This window comes from Phaeoacremonium minimum, assembly GCF_000392275.1.
Source record: "Phaeoacremonium minimum UCRPA7 unplaced genomic scaffold PA7_03_scaffold_44, whole genome shotgun sequence".
In the NCBI taxonomy this organism is placed as follows: Eukaryota; Fungi; Ascomycota; class Sordariomycetes; order Togniniales; family Togniniaceae; genus Phaeoacremonium; species Phaeoacremonium minimum.
The window spans coordinates 139,631-160,831 of record NW_006920951.1 but is presented as its reverse complement, the minus strand read 5'-3'; the positions used below and the strand labels follow the sequence as shown (position 1 = coordinate 160,831).

Below are 21,201 nucleotides of genomic sequence, written 5' to 3'. Positions count from 1 at the left end.
CAACGATGCCGCACCCACCACTCGGCTTGGCGACGAGTCAGTCTCCATCGGATCTGGGACACTACTCCACACTTCCCTGCATAGCCATTCCCCATCTATGGGCGAACGGAAATCAAGCACAGACAGCATTGTTTGGAACACAATAGCAGCCTCACCGGTGGGTTAGTGATGCAACACTGCATAATGGATTTCATAGACCATTGGAGACGATCCTGCAAGCCTGCACTAACGCGTGGCTTGCCATGCTGCTGTACGACTCGATGCTCTAACGGCGCTGCGGAAATGCGGCGGTGCAGCGCTGCAGGAGTCAGGCCACTATGTACGGTGCCCCTGCGGCAGCCTCCGGGTCTTGGTCGGCACTTCTGTCGGCGCCAAGCATCCCACATTGCGAAGCACACGCTGTCAGCTGAACCAGCTTAGAAGCTTCAGCTCAACCTGCCGTAAAAGCGGCGATGAGGCTGGTGATGCTTGCTGTGGCTTGTGTGCCAACTAAATTCGTTTATTCTTGCCCGCTTTGTGACTGTTGACTCTCTAGGAACAATAAATGCGAAGTGGCATTGCCCTGTGTGTTGGAGGAGTGTATTACCTAGGTAGAAGACGCTTAGAAGCCAATCCTCACAAGTGGGTGGCTCTTCAGGCTTTTTCAGATGCTCACTATCAACAATCAAACGACAGCTGCACTAATATTCTCTATACTGACAGCCAGATTCTGCTTGCACAAACAATCATTCTACTCAGTCTTTTGAAATAAATCGAAAATATTAAACACGAATGATGAGACTCTGATGAGAGAAACTAAGATATGCTTAACTTTACAATTAGGTAGGCACCTTGGCTCCAGTATACAACAGTTAATCACGCCCTGCCCTGGAGACAAGGGAATATAATATATTTCTTCAAATGTGCTTTCTCTTGTTAATACACAGAAGCACCTTGAAGGAGTCTTGAGAACATAGATCCAAATGGGGCGGGAGTGAATCAATACATTACTTCAAGGTATATTCACGTTCTTGCAAAACACAATGTGCTCATAATCATCATGTCTGGATCTTTATTTTAATACCTATAAGCTCCCGGTCATCGCAGTCATCGGTAATCTTACGGATCATCTTTTGTATTCATAGCCATTTTGACCCAGTAGACACGATTAGGCCAACACAGAATCTTGGTTCAACGCAAAGGGGGCACCGTCCACTGTAGCCAGCTGGCCGCCAGCTGCTAGTATGGCTGTCAGGCCGGTGACGAACGAACTGGCGGGCAATGACGGGCTATTAAATTTTTCCTGGGGACGGGACCGGACTGTGACTCCACTACCGGAGCAGCCTCGCGATTTGACTCCCGTAACTTTTCATCTCGAGTCTCGGCCATTGCTTTGCCTCCGCCGTGCAACCAGAGGTTCACCCCAAGGGCTTCTGTCATTATATATCACGGCTAACTGCCTACCTACCTTCGGCAATCTTCGGTGTCTCAGAGCAACCACAGCGCAGCTTCCTCGGACAATCTACCCCTCCATTTGCAGCAACTACCCCACGCTGAAATTTTGCGCCTACACCGAACGCCCATTTCAGGTCGCGCCGAAACACACTCCAGCCAGTCGAATTCGAGGCGTGACAAAGCCCCTCCCTTATAAAGCTCCTTTTGTGACCGCCATCCCCCACAGCTCTCCAAGATGGGCGACATGGCGAACGAGATCAAGGTGCGCAAAGATCCCCTTGCGATGGGAAAGGGACTGACACGGCTAACGGTCAACTCGATAGCTCCTCAGCGGCAACAGCCACCCGGTTCTGGCCCGGCTGGTCGCTGACCGGTATGGACCCCCACGAAGACGCGAGTGTAACGACTAGGCACAGCATGAGGCTAATTGGTGAGATACTAGGCTGGGAATCGACATCGCGAAGACTATGAGCCTCAATTACTCGAACCAGGAGACCAGGTGCGTGCTGGGTTCGGATGGAAGACTCAAAGAGCTTGTTCAAGGCATGTGAGGCTGATGTGTACCCAGTGTAACCATTGGCGAATCAGTTAGAGACGAGGATGTCTTCATTATCCAGTCGACTGCCCCTGGGGACATCAATGACGGACTCATGGAGCTCCTCATTATGACCCATGCTTGCAGGACCGCCTCCGCGAGGCGGATCACTTGCGGTATGATCCCTGTTGGAGCCATCTGAGGTGGCTACTGTGCTAATCATTGTCGTTCTATAGTCCTTCCAAACTTCCGTATGTCTCACCGCACCCCTTCCCACACCGTGGATTCAGTGGACGGAATTCAATGTTCACATACAAGGAAGTATTGCTGACCATGGTCTAGCCTATGCTCGTCAGGACAAGAAGGACCGCAGCCGAGCTCCCATTTCCGCAAAACTCATTGCCAACATGATCCAAACTGCTGGTTGCAATCATGTTATCACAATGGATCTCCACGCCAGCCAGATCCAGGGCTTCTTCAATATCCCAGGTTCGTACGAGATCCACGGAACCTTGCAATTGTTGCTTACCAAGTATTAGTCGACAACTTGTACGCTGAGCCATCTGTTCTTCGTTGGATCCGTGAAAATCTTCCCATCGAGAAGTGCGTCATCGTCTCGCCTGACGCCGGTGGTGCCAAGCGTGCCACATCCACCGCAGACCGCCTGGAGACAGGCTTCGCTCTCATTCACAAGGAGCGACCTCGGCCAAACGAGGTCAGCCGTATGATCCTTGTCGGTGATGTGAAGGACAAGATTGCTATTTTGATCGACGATATGGCCGATACGTGCGGTACTCTGGCAAAGGCAGCCGAGACTGTCCACGACCATGGAGCCAGCGAGGTCGTCGCCATCGTGACCCACGGAATCCTTTCCGGGAATGCCATCGATATCCTGAACAAGTCAAAACTGTCACAAGTTGTCATCACGAACTCTGTACCGGTGGGCGACAAGGTAAACCAATGTCCCAAGTTGCGCATCATCGACGTGAGCGCAACGATTGCGGAGGCCATTCGTCGAACCCACAACGGAGAATCAGTGTCATTCCTCTTCTCGCACGTTCCGATCTAATCAGTCATCTGAGGGATCTAGGAGGATTCTGTCATTTGGCTTGAGGCGTTATATGGCGTAAGAAACGGCGCAGATAAACAATACCGCAAACACGCGGTTCAACAAACTAGATTGGCGTCACTAATAGTGAGGTACCTAGTCTTGGAGCTTGAAATTCAAAAGAGTGACTATATGGAGTCCGCACTCGTCTATCAGTACAGTCTAAAAAGTCCTAACCAGGCACTGACTCTATTCGTACAGGGTATCGCCCATGTTCCGCCGTTGTAATGAATGGATGAACGCATGCATGACTGAATCAATGGATCGCTCCGATGCATTCCCGCCAATCCAATAACACGCCATGCCTCTCTTGTAAACGCCAGAACCAGCCAAAGACGTACAAGTACAGAAGGGCATACACACAAGCAAACTGCCTACCTCTTTTTTACCGAGCCGGCCCGCTCCGCAGCATCGCCTCCCAATCCATCTCAACCGTGTGGCCGCTTGCCCTGGAGGCTGCCAGCTCCCGCTCGTAGTCGGTGATGTCCTCCTCGACGACGTGCACGCTGACCGTCTTGATGATGCCCTTCGGCCACTCCGTCGAGCTGCGGTTGCTGCCGCGGCTAGGGCTCCGGGCGTTGTCTGTGCTGCCTTGCCAGCCTTGGCCAGTAGAGCGCTCATCGAAGCTGACGCGCCGCGGGCCCTCAATGACGAGCATCGAGGACCGTTTCATGTTGATGGATGACGACGAGTCGTCTGTGCTGTAGCGAGCGCTGCGGGCGCCGTTGGACCCTGTTCGGCTTAGGAGGCGTGGCGAGCGGTCGAGACGGCGGGCTCGGGATGAGAAGAGCGGCCCCATGGGTAGAACGTTGGCAGCTACAATGCCGATGTTTTGCTCGAGGCTATGCGACAGTTCGTTAGTATCGATACGAGGCAGACCATGCATGCTTCAACCCGAGGAGACTTACATCGCGAGAAGTTGAGCGCAGAATGTATCAAAAGTATACACGCCACTGTCGACTTGGGAGATCTCGTATGTGCGAGCTGTTGCAAAAATGCCGGCGCTATGGGATTGTTAATCTTCGTCTTCGATGACAAAAGACACAAGCTCATTTACTCACACGAGACTGAGGCTGGAAAGGAAATAGAACGGCCATCTCATAGCTCGATGCATTTCCAGGTCACGTACGATCAAGACAGGAAAAAGTGACAGAAATAGCCAGGAGAAGACCGAGAAAGCTAGTCTCGGATTAATATTTGTCTCTCAAACGCAGACCATAGAATTGGCGTACCTCCTTGAAAATAGCCGATGTCCAGTTGCAGATTGGGGTCCCAGCACTGTCCATCGACGGTAGGATTCCAGAGTTTTTCGAGTGGTCGACATTGCAGATTCGTGGTCAGAGAGAATGCAAAGTTAACAATTGCCATTAACGTAATCATCACACCGAGCAGGATCCTCCACTGCTTGACACCGCCGACTAGCCGGATGAAGAAGAGACAGATCGAAATCTTGGCCAATGTCGCACCCATCATGAACCAAGGCTGGCCCAAAAAGTCAAATTCAAGAGCCCGTGCTGAGGAGTTCATCACTGTGCCCTCTATGATACTGAATATGGTCCCAATAAAGGCGATGAGCTGGATCAGTTCAGGCTGTTAGCGTCTCTTCAACTCCCAAAGCCTTGTTGGTCTTATAGTCTGACTTACAGTTGCCACCCCGATGGCATAGTCATCCACCCCGACATTGTTGCTTATTCTCTTGCGTACGCAGTAGCGTACTATACATGTCGCGAAGGCAAAGCTGGCTGTGCCGACTGAGAGTGAGAGAAGGGCCGGCCCTCGACTCAAGTCCACTTTCCGAGGCATAGCTGCCAGCAGCAAGTTCTGAGTGGTGTCGCCAGTTCGTTTCCGGAAGGCCGAGTTCACTTTCCTATCCCGTCTATGCGTGGTTGACTTGAAGTCGAAGGGACGCTCATGTCTAATATGACGAGCACCCCAATGCCAAGAAGGGAAAAAGGGTAACAACCTTGATGGGAAGAAGAGCACAAGTTTGGTTCTGTCATCCTACACTCCCGCAGAAACTGCAAGCCTCAGACAGTCAGCAGGGAACGTTCGTACCAGATCTATATCAGTCTGGTTGTAGGAGACTGTTCTGGCACTGGCCAACGTTTGCCCGCGTGGGATGTTCAAATCATCTACGCCAGAGCTGGCGGACATAAAACACTTGGTGTCGAGCAAAAGCGCCACAGTCACTGCAGCCAACTACATAGTGGTGTGCGTAGGGCACCTGGATGGCTGCAAACCACATCCCATCGGGCAATCATCCCACGCGAGGTGCCAGGTTGGCGCCGTTGGCTTGCCTGGAAGGCCGCGCTGCTTCCTGGCTCCTTCAGGCTGAATCAGGAGAGTGACGGAGGATGGCATTGGGAGACATGACGAATGGTGATCCGGCGGCTCGGAATCGAGCACAGCTGCGACGAAAGGGTAAATACGGAACCATCATGCGGTGAGCCCGAGCAGACGGAAACATCGAGTTGACGTCCGTTGCGATTGGTCGAGTATGTAACTCTGAAACTGCGAAACGCCACCTCCACGATTGGTGATCGACAGAATGTCGTCTCTTGTTCGCACTCTCGACGCGGGGAAGTAGTTCCCGCTCGAGCATGCGTGGGATACGGAGGATGAGAAGGATTGAGGTGCAGGTGCAGTTGCGGTCCCTCCGAGAAGTGTCATTTTCGGTGCGGCTCAGGAACTCATGCACGGAGCCATAACACCGAGATCAATCTCATGAGCCGTGACTTCCAGAGTTATATGCTTCACAAAAACACGAAGGAACGCATCAGGTAAAGAACAAACAACAAATTTAACATTGAGTGCATCATCTATCACTTGGTTATTTTTAATTTTTCATTATTTTTTTCAAAATGGAGGACGGAGTGGAAGCACCAGGTGACAGGTTGGCTGCATGAATTGGGACAGCGCCACTGGCCCCTGACCCGTGTGATCGACCGGTAGAAGCATCAATGGAAGACTCTGCGACAATGCATAGCCTTACTTAGCGAGGCGGTAAAAAGCATAGACAGTCTACAAGAGAACACTCGCTTGCATTGGTTCAGTCAATCATGTGCTTTAGAAACACAAGACTCAGTATTTGTTTTATTGGCTGCGCGAGCCATGCCATATACATGGGGGTCGATTCTGGTGATGATTCAACTAACAACGCCGCTATGCTCCCCTTTACACGGAAACAACCGCTGACGGCCCATTCCCAGGTCAGCCTTGGTTGTTGCTACTCGGTTTTACAATCTTATCGACGACATAGCTGGCAGACACTAGCCCGCTATTGGCATACCCTCCTTGTCATCTGCTCAAAACCTCGCCTCGACCTTCTTCTCGGTATCTTGCAGCGCCCAGTCACTTGACCTGCTCTTACTTCTTACGGCCTTTGCGTGTGCCGCTGTAAAACCTTTGGCCTCCACGGCCGGGTTGTAGCCTAGCTTGTTGATCTTGCCCACCGTCGCCGAGTCCACCACAGGCGCCTCCTTGCCATCTGCTCTCTTGTACACCGTCACCACAGCAGCACCGCCCAGACCTAGATTGTGCTGAAGTGCATGCTTGGTATGCGGGATGGCGCGGTTGTTCGCCCAGCCGCGCAGGTGCCAGACCAGCTCGGCGCACTGAGCAATGCCGGTTGCGCCAAGCGGGTGACCCTTTGAGATGAGTCCGCCCGAGGGGTTGATGACGATCTTGCCGCCATAGGTGATGTCGCCGCGGCGCACCATCTCGTGCGCCTTGCCCTTCTCGCTGAGCTCTAGGGCGTCGATGACGACCATCTCGTTTGTACTGAAGCAGTCGTGCAGCTCGCACACTTGGCAGTCCTGGGGCGTGATGCCGGCCTCCCCGAGAGCGGTGCGGGCGGCGTGTTGTGTCATCTCGTAGCCCATCAAATCGATGGCGCTGCGTGAGAAGAGAGATGGAGCGTCTGTTGCCAGGCACTGGCCGGCGATGAGGATAGCTTGGTCCTTCAAGTGCGGTCTCGCGTCAAGGAAGGCTTGCGAGACGAGCACAGCAGCGGCACCACCATCCGAAGTCGGGCAGCATTGCAACTTGGTGAGTGGCTCGTGAATCTTGGGTGCGTTCATGATTTGCTCAAGTGTGTAAACGTCGTGGAACTGAGAGTACGGGTTCTTGACAGAGTGTGCATGGTTTATCCGAGCAATCTCTCCGAAGTCCTCGGGCTTAGCACCGTACCTATAAAGTGTAAGTCTACGAAGGATATTGAGAATTAGTGGTTTTGCTACACTTACTTCTCGATGTATTCCCGACCGGCATTGCCAAACATCTGTGCGGCACCAGGAGCCTTGGTCAATCCTCTCGTTTCAGCCATCATCATCGTGGTCGTTCCGGTGGGGTTCTCTCTGTCCTGGAAGAATGTTTGCAGACTTCCGGGCATCATCTTCTCGAAGCCGACGACGAGAACGCAGTCAGCAGCACCGTTGGCGATGAGAGTACGGCCCATATAGAGACCGGTCGAGCCAGTAGAGCAGTTGTTGTTGACATTGTAGATGGGGATTTGGGTCATGCCGAACTGATAGAAGACACGCTGGCCGCATGTGGAATCGCCGTAGCAGTAGCAAGCAACGCCCTGTTCGACGTCGTCGTAGTTGATCTGTGCATCCAGCATCGCCTTGACACCAGCCTCGAATCCCAGTTCCGTATAGTCGACCTTGCCGCGCGGCTTGATGAATTTGGTCATGCCCACGCCGAGCACGTAGCACGGCTGCCGCTGCTTAGGCGTCATAACGACTGTGTGATATGTGATGAGAGTGGTTAAATAGTAGTACTATACAGAGTCAAGTTCTCGTGAGGTGGTGAGAGAATTATGTAAGTCGTTGGTGAATGTCCGAAGGAGGAGCAAAAGTCGTTACAATACAGGAGGGAAGATTGGAAATCAATCACTATATAGGAGTAAGATCCCCCATCGCCACTTTGCCGTGGGTTGCATGTGGGTTTAACTAGGTAGTAAGTAATGTGAAGAGTGCATTCGGGGAACTCCTTCTCCACGCTCTTCAACCCCGGCTTTTTGCGGGGGTGTCAAAGTCTGCCGAGGCATCTTGCCTGCCACACCCCGGCCTGTCAGGGCGCCGTGATGGGGGCGCTTTCAGGCGGCCCCATCACGGCTTCGGTTAATTTTTGCCGGGGCAATAACCAATAACATTAAACTTGATTGGGCCACCACGAACGGCCTCGACACTCACTATTCCACCGTCGGTCCGTACATGAACCACACAGACCGAATAAAAAAAAAATTGCCCGTGAGAACACCTCTTAGATAACCAAAATGGTTTTGGCTCATTTGAGCGCTTCATCCGAGATGCTCGTCGACGCTCATTGAATCAGCTGAGCTTTAACATATCCAAAAATCCATTTTATTTCTCCTCATCGCCGAATACATGAGGTTTCACTATATCACGTACAAATCTCTAAGGGGCAATCAGCGGTACCAGTGATCCACAGCATGTGCCCGAATGAAGTCGATGTTGGGGACTCTCCAGTCATCTCGTTCCATGTATGGAGAGAAGGCGTGCTCATTTTCTGACATGGCAAAGACGAAATTCTTTCCAACCCCAGTGCTCGTTGAGTTAAAGGAAAGCCATTGTGGCTGGGATGGCACTAAAAGGTTGGAGATATCAGCTGAGGTTTTCTAGACAAAACGATGCGTTGTCGTTCAGTCTGCAGTTGGGATTGAAACTTGAACAGTCTCTAGTAGGTACTTACAGCCATGATTGTTTGGGTTAAGATTATTAAAGAATGATATCCACATGCGAGTCATCAAAGTTGATGCATCCAGGTATCCTTGATGTCGAGGATCCTCTGGTGTTCCAAAAGGATTGACTGTAAAACCCCATCCATCGACATTGTTGAAGACGAACGGAACCTCAACTGCATGAGTAGCGCCGGTGTAAGTGGGATTCTGAGCTGGTGTAATATCGAAGCGGTAGCTGTATGATGTCAGGCCATGCTGGCTCCATGTTTGTACCATAGCTCGACGCGGAGTATGCTGCGATACATCTCCATAAAAAGCCGAGACGCGTTTCCACTGTCTCCCCAAAGCTGTGATGTTGACGTAATCTAGACTGGATTGATTCTGTGTAATCGCTGTAGGATCAAACGTCGCGGGTATGCCGATGCCGTCAATGTTGGGATACATGGCTTCATAAAAGGGAGCTGTAGTCTCGTTAAGTCCAGCCTGAGCCAATATATCTCTAAATTTTTCGTCGGTGTTGACTCCACGCTTCCCGCTGACAGTTCCCTCATCGGTATTCGTTCCGTATATGATTGGTACTTTGACAAAGCGACCATCGCGGACAAGTCTGCTGGGGAAGTCTTGGATGATATCACCGTCGTACACGCCAATAAAAGGCCCGAGGCCTGTGCCTGACATCCAGGTGTTGGTGATATTCAATGCTGTGTTAAGTTCATTGAACGGTAGTGCTTTTAGACACTGGTATGGACTTGCTGCGGTTGTGCAGCCAGTGGCATCCGTTAGATTCATGTAGGACTCTTCTTGGTAGGCAGGAGGATTATCTACCCAGAGGGGCCATCTCTGGAGAACACTGCCAGATTCCATGATAGCGCCACGGAAAAGCTTTTCATCGCGACCACCATATGCTATAAGATGCCAGCCTACCGACTGACCCCCAGCACTCTCTCCAAATATGACCACCTTATCAGGATCACCGCCGAATGATTCAATATTTTCACGGATCCATCTTAAAGCAAGTCTCTGGTCGAGGAAGCCGACATTTGGGGTGCCATGGTTGTTCTTGACATCCTCGCTCCATAACCATCCAAATGCTGACAGACGATAGTTGAGAGACACTGCAATGATTGGTTGCTCGGCCTGGACTGAACTTTGAACAATTCTTGAGAGGTTATAGCCTGGCGCGGAACTTCTTCCTGTATAGAATCCGCCTCTACACGCAAGCAAGGACTGTCAGTATTGGGCAGTTGTTCTCACAAGCCATATTCAACTCACCCGTAAAGCCAGACTGCAACTGGTAACTTCCGTTTTCGTCCGTGAGGTCGCACAACATTCAACGTGAGGCAATCCTCTGATGTGGGGGCATTATAGAGATCTGACTACTTGACGTGAGCAATGACGAGAGTACAATCTCTTTGAGGTGACATACCCCATATCCAACACACTACATAACTATTATTAGTCTATAACGTGAAGAAAAAGTTGTTATCATTTGATGGGCCACTAACCGCTGGACCATAGTCATTTGCTTTTTTGACACCTGCCCACGATGCATTGACACTTAGGGGTGGCTCAAATCTTTGGATTCCCGTAGGAGGTTGTGCGAAAGGTATCCCGAGGAAGAAATCTTGATCATAATTGCTCGAATATGTTCCAGAGTAGGAACCATTCTTCACACTGACAATTGGCCCTTCTGATGCACATTTACCGCTTCTAGCATGAACGCCAGGTATCGCAATAAGAATACCCGCGAGTAGAAAATTCTCAATTGTCTTCATCGTTATCTGTGACAATAGATACAATTCTACAACAGCACGTATATTCGTTCTGAGATGGGAGACACCTTACATTACAAGCGGCTTTAGGCATGACATGGAAATGATTCTTATATCCGGAGGGTGATTGAAGGTTTGATTGAAATTAGAACGAAGGATTCCGCAATTGATAAGATATGAGATTTGTCGGAAAACTTGACCGCTGGATTCCCGACACTATGAGATAAGTGAGGTTTCCACGAAGATAGACTAGCAACAAACCCATTTTGCAGGGCTACTACTTGATCTTAGCCTAAATAAGGTCATGAAAACCACACTACACTAAACTAACATTTTGGTCTCAAAACTTTCTTGATAAGTTGATGATGATCCCTGCCAAGGCTTCTTATTATCTAGAACGTTACCAGAAGATGTGCAAATTCGCTTTAACAGTGTCTGATACCACAGTGCGAAGGGATACGTGCTGCCCGCACCTAGTCTTAAACTCATGCGATAAGAGAAAGAGGATCTTTAAGGATACCACATCAGACTCATTGTGTAAGATGTCGCTCTAGCTTTCACGATGATTTACGAGCGAGATTAACTTTATTATTCGGTAAGCCTCGGGCAAGTCTCGCCCTAAAGTATCATTCAGAGAAATAAATGTCTGTCTTTGAGTTATATATCCGAAATGATCTCGTCGCTGTTATCTTCCTCGAGAAAATATTCCCGGATATAGGCCATAAACTTTCGGTCTACTAAATCACTGGAACAGGCGTGTTGTCGCTGCATATATAGATCGTTCACCTTCTTGAGTGAAGATACTGATTATCATTCGTCTATATATACTATATCAAATGACACGGAATTCTCAATCCAAGCCTCGCTCACTGTAAAGAAGTTGAATTTGACGCCTGAGAATGTACTGACCGTCCACCCTCACATGTTTGACTATACAATCACAAGTAGCTTTTAGGCCACAGGCTGAACGATCTGACCAAAAATTGTTCCCCACTTGCCATGCTGAATATCAAGTTCGTGAACTTGCGCAGGGTGAGCGAGCATCTCCTTGAGGACGTCAGTGCGGAGAAAGTTGCGTCCTCCAGGACCATTGATGTGAGCCCGACGGGCCTCAGCGTCGGGGAAGCCCTCAAAGACACCGAATGTTGTCTTAGAGTATCTCCAAGCCATCCAGGGTCCCGCTCCGGGCTCTTGGAGCACGCCCTCATTGATGTCCTTCAGAAAGCCTTGTACCAGGTGCTCCTTGCCGGGCTTCGCCTCGAGGATGAAGAAGAGAGCTTTCTTGCCTGGAGTGTTATCGACTCCACTAACAGTGAAGCCTTTCTGTGAGGTCTCGTCGTTGGATTCCCAGCTTAGGTTTGGGTTAGCGAAGGGAAGAAGGTTGGTAGCGGTTTCGACCGTGAGGTTCTTGTCGCTTGAAGACATCTTGGGTGACGGGGCTTTTTATTTGGATTGTTGTGCGAGAGTTAGATGTGTTTGTTCGACTAAGCTGGACTTGTTTCTAAGCAGTCCTAGAATTGAATATCGAGTTTGCGCAATCAACAAGGAGGTTGAGTTTGTCTTGTGTATAAGTTCTTGATAATGAGAATGGCACCTTGTGGGTAACGAGAAAGCTGCAATTGTTTTTGTCTGGAAACAGAAGACATGATGAAAGGATACTCGAGATTCTTTTATATTCGAAGAATAAGGAGATTCATCATAGTGGAGAATAGCTGACCTACACGCCAATTCGGGAGTAGGAGTCAACTAAAGCGTTAGCGTGATCAATAATCGAATGCATTGCTGTGCTTCGGGTTTGCGGGTCAACATGTTGACGAAAGAATACCTTGATGTACAAACCTTCCTACTAGAAGATCGGTTGTTGTTCAATGCTTCAATGCCGGAGTCACGGAGTCTAATGTCTATCGCTGAGTAAGCCTTTTACGGAAACATAGCATCCTACGAACTTTGACTACTAGATGGTTGATTTGTTGACGCCAAGATCAGAGAGGCTTTACGTTGGGAGGAAAGATGGACCTAAGCACATCAATTGATTGAATTGCTAAAGACTGTTATATGACAGGAAATCGTACGATGGCCGTGATGAGAGAATACTCCTAGACGCCACTCTTTTTTGTTCATTGACCAGAAATTCGGCTATACAAAACCTTGACTGGTATAGCTATGATGAGCGCTGAGACGTTGACAGTGGTTATCATGGGTGAGCGCGCTAACTACCTAGGTAGGTACTGTGTGGCTACAGCGTGTGGGAGGAGGGCAGCACAGCTGCACCAGCCAGACGACGGAGTTGCGGAAGGATGCAACTACGCTGCAGAAGCTGTTAATGACGTAGAAGCAGTCTCTCGTAATACGTTGGGAAAACTGGGGTCAACATGCTTTTGTGTTTTGGGGCCATGCATGGCCTTTTTAGGTATCTGCATCTCCTGTTTAGGTATGGTATTTTGCTTGTGAAGTCACTTTACGTGATACCACCAGGACAAGCGACTAAACTCTCTATACAAGATGGTACCTTGGGCGGTAGAATGCAAATTACAACCCAATGGAGATGAACTCATTTTAGAATGGTAACTTATTATGACTAGATTCAAGAGTCTATATGGCATTCAATAACACTCAATCGTACTTTACACCCAGTTTCCATTGACCGGCTAAGCAGAAGCAACCCTACCTAGGCATGTAATCAGGCGGGCTCTTGAGGTACTGCTAGGTCTGAGTAGTGTTTGTTGCGAGTGGGAATACTCAAGGCGAAACCTGCACCAAACTTCTCGGAAAATGTTATCAGCGATTCGTCAATTCAGCTATGAAACCATCTCTAATGCGGTCTTTACCGCTGACAAAGAGCCGCATCCGGAGTGACTACCCGGGTTTGTTGATTACTCTTCGTCACGCTGTCGCGAAGTGGGGTTTGGATCTAAGTCAACCCTGGGCTAACAGTAAATCCCGATTATTAAACACCATTCTCCAACGCTGCCGCAACCCAAGCATCAATCTGCTCAGTAAGTTTTGGCTGATAAAGCCAGTCCATCTGCCCTGGATTTTTATCCAGCTCGTTGACCCAGATGTCATCCCCACTCAGTAGCGCCTGTTGATTCATTGGGAGACGCTTGTTATTCATCTGTTTCGTGAGAAGCAACAGGTCGTCAATTCTTGTTTGGCGCATCTTCTGCCAGAACTCCAGAGCCTCCTCCCATCGTAGCTTCGGCTCCGCTCGTAGTCGCACAATCAATAATCCGAGTGTGTATACATCCTCAAATGCCTGTGACGCTCCTTGCCCTGTCGTGGGCGGAAGGGCGTGCGCTGCATCGCCAAGGATAACGACGCGCCGGTGCGGTTGTGATGTCCAGCGCTCGAGCTGGGGCAACAGGTAGAACGGCCAGACGTTGAACGTTTCTCCATTGATGTTCTCCAGTGCAGATCGGATGATATCTGGATACGAGTCAATATCTCGCCGAATGAGCTGCTTCAGGCCCTCAGTGTCTTTGAGAAGCGCGGCCCACTCCTCTCGCGTGCGATCTGGCGTGGAGTACTGCGTTCCGGCCAGCATCAGACTGCCATCGGGCGTCTGCGGTGCGAGAATGAAGATTCCTTTATCTGTTGTTACTTGCACGGGTAGCTTGTAATCTTTGTCTTTAGGGACGCGCAGATGAGCCGCCGCAGCCTCATATGTTACGGCCATGAGGTTCAAGAACTTGGGTTTGACTCCAGGGAGAATGTAGTCGCGGATCTTGGAATGAATTCCGTCTGCTCCGATGAGCAAAGCAGCCGTGTGAGTGGTTCCATCTGTAAGTTCGAAGGTCACGCCGTTATCTGTCTCTTCGACAACATGGGAGAATTTCTTATTGAACTGAATATTGATGCCCTTCTCTCTGCAAGTCTCATAGGCTGCATCCAGGAGCTGTTGGCGATAGATGCGGAGGCTGCCGTAGCCATCTCGCTCTTTTGAGCCGAAGGGAAACGAGTCGATGGTCTCCTCTTGCGCGTTCTTGTAATAGACTCGCTCAAAGGGATATCCACGAGGCACCATCTTTTCATAGACGTCCCATTTGTCGAGGAGCGCCAGAGAGTTAGCCCCTATCATCATCCCACCGCCAGATGTGCGCTCCCCTCGCTCTGTTTCTCGCATCTCGTAGACAGTGGCGGGGATGTCGAGCTTATGAAGACAAAGCGCCATGGCAATTCCCGAAAGTCCACCGCCAATGATTGCGACTTGTTCGTTGTCGCTGAACATGTTAATTGATGGAAACAAGAGGCTTGAAAGGTGCTTAAGTTTAGCTAGGACGACTGAGACTGCACTTGAGAAGAAACTGAAGCGACGGAATCGCAAGGTTTATATATGCATCACTATCTGCCGAACGCCGGGGAGGTTCTATCGGCCGAGTCCAACGTGCCTGGGCAAAATTGATTCCCAATCTGACATTGGGAGGACCAATACCATGGAGGGAGATGGTAGGCACATATTCGTGGTGTTCAGTTTCGGTATCCATGCATCATTTACCTCTAAGCTTAATGGAACAAGCTACTGAAATCTCTAGAATTAGGATTTTGATCTCACCAAGCCAGGTCTTTTTTGTTTGTTTGTAAGTAGTTTCGGCCGATTGAACCCTCTGCATTTGCTTTTAGCTCGGAGCCGGAGACGGTGCTTATAACGGACTTTTGATGGCTGCCTAGCACTCGGCCGGAAGGATTTGTCGGAGCCGACTCCAGCCCTCGATCACAGATGTTACAGACGCTTTCCTGGTGTTTTCATGGCGATAGTAGGGCTTACACATGAACCTTCGAGAGAAGATTGTTTTCTTCGAATGATCCCTTTGTTGTAACATAAAAGTATGAGGCCAAAGCGTGACCTTGTTGCCGATTCCTCACTGGATCTAATTTATTTACCATGCACTACACCGCGCAAACCTCGCACTTTTGCTTCGCATGTTTTATTTAGACCCACTAGGTATATCAGTAGCTCCCAGGAGCTCACATGAGTTTTTAAAGATCAATGTTGTTAGAATGTGGTGAAGACAGCTTGACCAAGCTCTAAAAGCTGGAGTTTGTCATCACTCGGCCGAATAGCCGGCTCCGAGTTATTCAACAAAAGCCCCTTATTTCTTTGGACAGCATGCCTACCAAACTGGTCAACGAGACGATATAAATAGGCCAGGCTGCTCGAGTAGTTCGCTGATAGTTTTAACTCATTATAACATACACCAATTCACGCGTGTTACAGTATTCGTCTCGTCCATTCCTTCAACAACCGATCCATTAGCGCGGCCTTTCAAAAAAAAAACATCATGAGAGTTCTGATAATCGGCGGTAGCGGCCGCATAGGCCAACTCGTTATTGAAGACGTCCTCAAGCGTGGCCACACCGTGACTGCCCTTGTTCGTTCCTCAAATTCGCTTGAGGCTCGCCCCGGACTCACTCTCATCACTGGCTCTCCTCTTTCCACCGACGACGTCGAGCGAGCCTTCTTGGCGAATGGAATCTCTAGTTTACCAGAGGCAGTAGTGTCGACACTCAACGCCCGACGAACCAGTGACAGCCCTTTCGCGGCTCCGTCTGCAGACACACCTCCGCGGCTCATGGCAGACGCTGCAGAAAATCTCTTACAATCCATGAAGAAACATGGCGTGCGGAAACTTGTCGCCATGTCGAGCCTGGGTACGGGAGATAGTATGAACAATTCACCCTGGATGTTCCGTCTCCTCTTCCAACACAGCAACATGAAGTGGCAATTCGTCGACCACAATGCAGTAGACCAGGTTATTCGCGAAGCCGCATCTTCAGACGGGACAGATGGGAACGGAAGGAGTATAGACTTCGTGTTGATACGGTCATGCGTACTTGCGGATGGAGAGGCAGCACCGGTCAAGGTCTTGCCTGACAACGGGCAGGGGGTGGGCCTGTTGTCAAAGATTACGAAGAAAAGCGTGGCGTCGTTTATTGTTGATGCCATTGAGACTAATCAGTACGACGGTCGAGCACCAGTAATCATGAATTGAGAGAAACAGACATCAAGGAGGTTTGGCGCCATTAGTATGGAGCTGTAAGGTGGACTGGAAGAACGGATTGTCATTCGTATCCGGAGTCGGGCCAGGCCGAGATTAAAATCTAATAATCTAGGTAGATATCAATCATCCAGGTGCTTGGTGGTACACCTCTGAGGTGATGGAGTCTCGCGCTGACAAAGGAAAAAGAGGGTATCTTAATGATAGAAAACAAATGATCATCTTGCCGTCAAAATTCCAACCCTTTTCTCAGGTTCATCCAACAAAAATCATTCCTTTGGTGTGGGTTCGAACACCAAATCGTCCCATCGACATCCACTTGCCCTCTAGATATCGAGACAGCCTCAGAGCACGCAAAGGGAACAGGCAAAAAGGAACAGGAGACAGGCCGTTTCTCGACCGTTCCTTCACGCCCAGCCACAGGATCTTGATTTCAGCGTCCTGGCTACTGCGCGCCCTCCTTTCGGATTATGGGTATTTATGTGCGACGTTGATCCTGCCTGAAGGTTTACTCCGTGTGCGGTAGGCGTCGTGTCTGAGGGAGAGGTTGGGTTAGATAGTCTTATCGGTTTAGCTTCGAATGCATTCGAGCACCACCTCGGCTACTTTCTCTCAACCGCTGTTGATATTGCTCAGCATTAAACACCCTTCCTTAGGCAGCCTCTTTCTCCCACTAGTAGAGAGAGCCTGAGGTCTCCCCCTTCCCATCTGTTAATGAAATTGAAGACTGGTCATTGTCGGGATCTTGATCTCCTCTGGTTTCCCCTGTCGCCAGTATCGAACAGAATCTGACACCATCCCTTTCGTATATGGCACACGCAGAAGTGCGCTGATCCTATCGCACATCTTCATACCAACCAGACATTCAAGATGAGCCATTTTATAGAAGTCAACCCTCCAGAGAAAGACGATGTCGGCCTGCAAACGTCTCAGCTGGTGGATTTTACTCGTGCTCTTCCAACAAACGCAGCGCAAGACCAGCCGCCGCATGCTCAATCACTTTGAACAGCGAGGAAAACTTGCGAGTGCGCGTGGAAGCACGCGAATAGGAGATATCGAGTGTTGTGTGTTGTTTCCGTTGATCGTTCTTTCAGTGTATCAAGGCCTATCCAAGCTGATACCCCACTGGATCCCAAAGATCCACGTCCCAGAAGGAGAAATCATCTAAGAACTGCGTCATCATGTTAGCTATTGGAGACGGAGAACAAGCCCTACGGGCACTTACGCCTGCCATCGACAGGTCATTCGGCGGGAATGGCTGATTTGGAAGCATGTTCGGCGCTCCCGGGAGAATCTGGACATCATCAGCACCAAGCATACCGCGATCACAACTGACTATCTCACCGTCATCGAGGACATTGCCTCAGAGCTTGTATTCAGTGCTTGCAGACAAGCATCTATCACCCTCCTCACACCGCCTTTGATGGTCTCTAGCCTCTGTTCAGTCGGGACCGCTTTCACAGAATTTAGCACGACGGACAGAACTACTACGTCCTTCATATCGCAACTGGAGTCTTTTACTAGACCAATCAGAGCATCAAGTGTCTTCTCGACCGTCTTCGTCATGCCCAGCGTGCTCCATATCGTTCGAGGATCCAGTGCGTTGACGAAAGGCATTTCAATAACCTCAGGACTGCCCAAATAACCATTCATGCCAGACGCTTGACTCTCGCGGGCAGATTTGATGTAGTAGCAGACGCTAAACGCTGCCTGCATGATATCGTGTTTCAAGACGACATTATACATATGGCTGACATCCACAAAGCCTGGCATACGTGGATCTAGCTCGTCCATGTAGGTGAGCATTGTCATGCTAGACTTGAGATAGCTCGTACTAATGTGAGCCGGACAATCGACTGTGCTTAGTGCAAACGGGCGGTACAGTGCAAGCAGTGGTCGGCGCACATGCATATCTAGTAGCGCACGCATGCGCCACTCTTTGAACTTTCCGCGAGGATCAAGTGCATGGTTGCGTGGGAATAAGCAGTGGATATCATCAAGGATGCGTTCGAGTTGTGCGCCGCAGTCGAGGACTTCTTGGAAGTCGCGCAGACTATCGAGGCGGTTGATGATGGTAGAAACGCGGATGCGGTAGGGAAGTGTTCGCGCGGCGTAGGCTTGCAGTTGCGTGTTGGTGTATTGGTCAATGGGTTTCGGCTCTGGAAGCCTCGTCATGTCTGGATGGATGTCATCATCGTCCAGGTTGCTTGGTGGACGACAAGTGTACTCGCCATCTCGGATCGCGCAGGGAAGGTTGCAGGCTAGGGCGACATGAAGATCCATATCTGCAATGGTATACCACAGCCGACGACGAGTCTCAGCAAAGAACGGCCTGATCTGGGGGAACTCGGACGGATCGCGGTGGAGACCCATTGTCATAGCCATCCGGACAATTAGGCCAAGCTGTGTCCATGATTCTTGCTGCCGTGTTGAGACCATCCGCTGTGCATGAAGGAGTAAGACCTCTGACTGTAGTGTGTTGATGTCGACCAGCTGCTTGCCGCGCAGGCTGTCGAGATAGGTTCTGACGAGCGCGCAAGCAGTAGGAAGATGTACGCCATCAGACCTATCATGACTGAGGCCGCGCGAGTCGGTCTCGAAACGCGCGCCAATGGAGAGCATGCACAACAGCCGTGGGAGAAAACCATCGCTGGGCCGATTTGTCTGCCAGAATTGATCATATTCGGCACGGAAGGAAGGGATATGGATGATGCGGTATAAGCCTTCAGACGCGCCAATGTACGCTTCGATCAGGCGGTCACAGGCCACTTTCTTCGGGAGGATATCCGCCATGCGCTTTTGGACAGGAACCATGGAGTCTATGAAGACAGTAATGGGCGAAAGTGCCTTGCGATGCTCCTCCTGCATTGCCCTATAAATGCTCTGAAGCTGAACGAAGAGCTCCCTGAGGTTCTCATTATTGGACGAGTTGAGAATGAAGTCTCTAGCCTCATCAAACAGATTCAGCAACACGCGCGTACTATTTTGGCCAAAGAGACGGGTTCGCAGGTTCCCCTTCACACTGAGACCACGGATCTTGCCCGGAGACCCAGCTACCGAGGTGAATCCCGCATCGTGATGGGTTCTTGATGATGGGCCCCATTCTGCGGCACCAGGGCTGCCTTTTGAAAGAACGAGTCTCTCCAGGCGCTCCAGTCGCGCCCCGAAAACGTCCAGCAATGACGACGATGCGCTTGCCGACCGATGCTCCTGACCGTTCTGCACATGCGCATGTGACGGCAGTCCAGCATCAGGGAGGTACTGCGGTGGGGCAACGCGGTGGACACGCTTGGCTGGGCGAGGACTGCTGGCCTCGACATCGCTGCCGCCATCGGAGTAGCTCGCATTGCCGCCGACGTCCTGGTCATTGGCGTATTTGCAAGGCCGATTGGACTTGACACACTGCGAGCACGGACATGTGCGGTCGCAGCGTAGCTTGCGCTGGCGGCATGAGTTGCAGCTCTTGACGGGCCGTGGCCGTTTCACCGTCTTGGCCTGCTGCTGCCCTTCCATCATCGATGTGGGCGTCGACGTGGTTGCGGCTGCCGCTGGTGTTTGAACTGCCGCGGCCGATGCCAAGCCACTCCCACTGGTCGTGTTGCCGGCGATGTTGCTGCTGCTGCGCATCGGAGCGGGAGGACCAGGAGCAGCAGCGCCAGCGGTTGGAGTGGCGGGTACCGGCCGTCCTGATCCATTGTCCTGGACCGGCGTCGCCATCTCTCTGCGCCGCTGAGCTGCATCAAGCAGATCGAGCCGCTGGAGGAGGTGGTGCGGTGATGGTATATACTACCACTGGCAAGTAAGCGAGCGTGCGTGCGTGTTCAATGACGGATCCACCGGTACCGACTCGGTAGAGTGGGCTGCGGGTTTCTGGCGACTCAGTGCGTCACGCAGGCGTGTGTCGTCTGGCGTATGCGCGAGGCGCAGGCGCTGCAGGATTGCCGGATATGATGCTGGAGAGGGCCAACCCAGGTTCAAGAACTAACTGCAAGGGCCCGATGAGTGAATGACGCAAGCATGTGAAGAGAGGTAGTCTCAAGAGCAGAAGAAATACAATTAGACGGGCAGAGGGATAAGAAAAGAAAAGCCGGGAATGACAACGAACGTTTCAATGGCAGAAAATCTTGTCTCCCACTAATTAACGGCAATCGGCCGAGTCTCTGTCTTTCTCAGCAAGCACTGCCAAGCAGCAACACTGTATGGACGGACCTGAGTGAACCGGGACCTGGGAAAGAGGCGACGTGTGCCGCGGTGCCATGGATTTAAAATGAAGGGTCTTACGCCATCAATGAGACCAAGCCGGGGAGATCACTATGGGATGTGGGCGGCAAGGGACAGGCGACGCCCCGAGCTTCTCGGTACTATGGTGATGACTATCCCGTAGGCTAAGTGCTCGAGCTAAACTAACAGCGTCTAGGATAGCGACTCGTGCGGTTTTATTTATAAAAACTCTGAGAGGGACGGATGACGATACCTGCCTATTCTATGGCAGTACGGTGCCATCGTCGAACACAGACTAGAGTTCATTCGTGTGGCCATCGGGGCTGAGCCTCTGGGGGCTGATCTATTATCTCACGACGACCTGCTGCTACCAACTTTTACAGTTACCTCAAGAGGCAAAGTTATTGTTGCAACCTTGGATGCGGCCAATT

At 50.7% G+C, this 21,201-nt stretch overlaps 6 protein-coding genes across 6 annotated transcripts; 1 reads left to right on the top strand and 5 right to left on the bottom strand.

Annotated features, from left to right (window-relative positions):
- Window positions 1–1,669: 1,669 nt before the first annotated feature.
- Window positions 1,670–3,038, top strand: UCRPA7_836 (putative ribose-phosphate pyrophosphokinase ii protein; the record flags this gene model as incomplete). The annotated part of the gene is made up of 7 exons (XM_007913427.1): window positions 1,670–1,696; window positions 1,758–1,807; window positions 1,877–1,933; window positions 2,003–2,145; window positions 2,206–2,220; window positions 2,312–2,458; window positions 2,509–3,038. 7 exons carry the CDS (start codon window positions 1,670–1,672, stop codon window positions 3,036–3,038), a joined length of 969 nt encoding a protein of 322 aa, XP_007911618.1.
- A 424-nt stretch (window positions 3,039–3,462) lies between these two features.
- UCRPA7_835 (hypothetical protein) lies at window positions 3,463–4,179 on the bottom strand (the record flags this gene model as incomplete). The annotated part of the gene is made up of 3 exons (XM_007913426.1): window positions 3,463–3,919; window positions 3,986–4,081; window positions 4,139–4,179. The coding sequence occupies 3 exons, from the start codon at window positions 4,177–4,179 to the stop codon at window positions 3,463–3,465; spliced, it is 594 nt and encodes a 197-aa protein (XP_007911617.1).
- Window positions 4,180–6,382: 2,203 nt separating this feature from the next.
- On the bottom strand, window positions 6,383–7,815 carry UCRPA7_834 (putative nonspecific lipid-transfer mitochondrial precursor protein; the record flags this gene model as incomplete). The annotated part of the gene is made up of 2 exons (XM_007913425.1): window positions 6,383–7,265; window positions 7,322–7,815. 2 exons carry the CDS (start codon window positions 7,813–7,815, stop codon window positions 6,383–6,385), a joined length of 1,377 nt encoding a protein of 458 aa, XP_007911616.1.
- Window positions 7,816–11,504: 3,689 nt separating this feature from the next.
- UCRPA7_833 (putative antibiotic biosynthesis monooxygenase protein) lies at window positions 11,505–11,978 on the bottom strand (the record flags this gene model as incomplete). The annotated part of the gene is made up of 1 exon (XM_007913424.1): window positions 11,505–11,978. The coding sequence occupies one exon, from the start codon at window positions 11,976–11,978 to the stop codon at window positions 11,505–11,507; it is 474 nt and encodes a 157-aa protein (XP_007911615.1).
- Window positions 11,979–13,500: 1,522 nt separating this feature from the next.
- UCRPA7_832 (putative kynurenine 3-monooxygenase protein) lies at window positions 13,501–14,781 on the bottom strand (the record flags this gene model as incomplete). Its single annotated transcript, XM_007913423.1, has 1 exon — window positions 13,501–14,781. The coding sequence occupies one exon, from the start codon at window positions 14,779–14,781 to the stop codon at window positions 13,501–13,503; it is 1,281 nt and encodes a 426-aa protein (XP_007911614.1).
- Window positions 14,782–17,884: 3,103 nt separating this feature from the next.
- Window positions 17,885–20,065, bottom strand: UCRPA7_831 (putative zn2cys6 transcription factor protein; the record flags this gene model as incomplete). Its single annotated transcript, XM_007913422.1, has 1 exon — window positions 17,885–20,065. One exon carries the CDS (start codon window positions 20,063–20,065, stop codon window positions 17,885–17,887), a length of 2,181 nt encoding a protein of 726 aa, XP_007911613.1.
- Window positions 20,066–21,201: the final 1,136 nt, after the last annotated feature.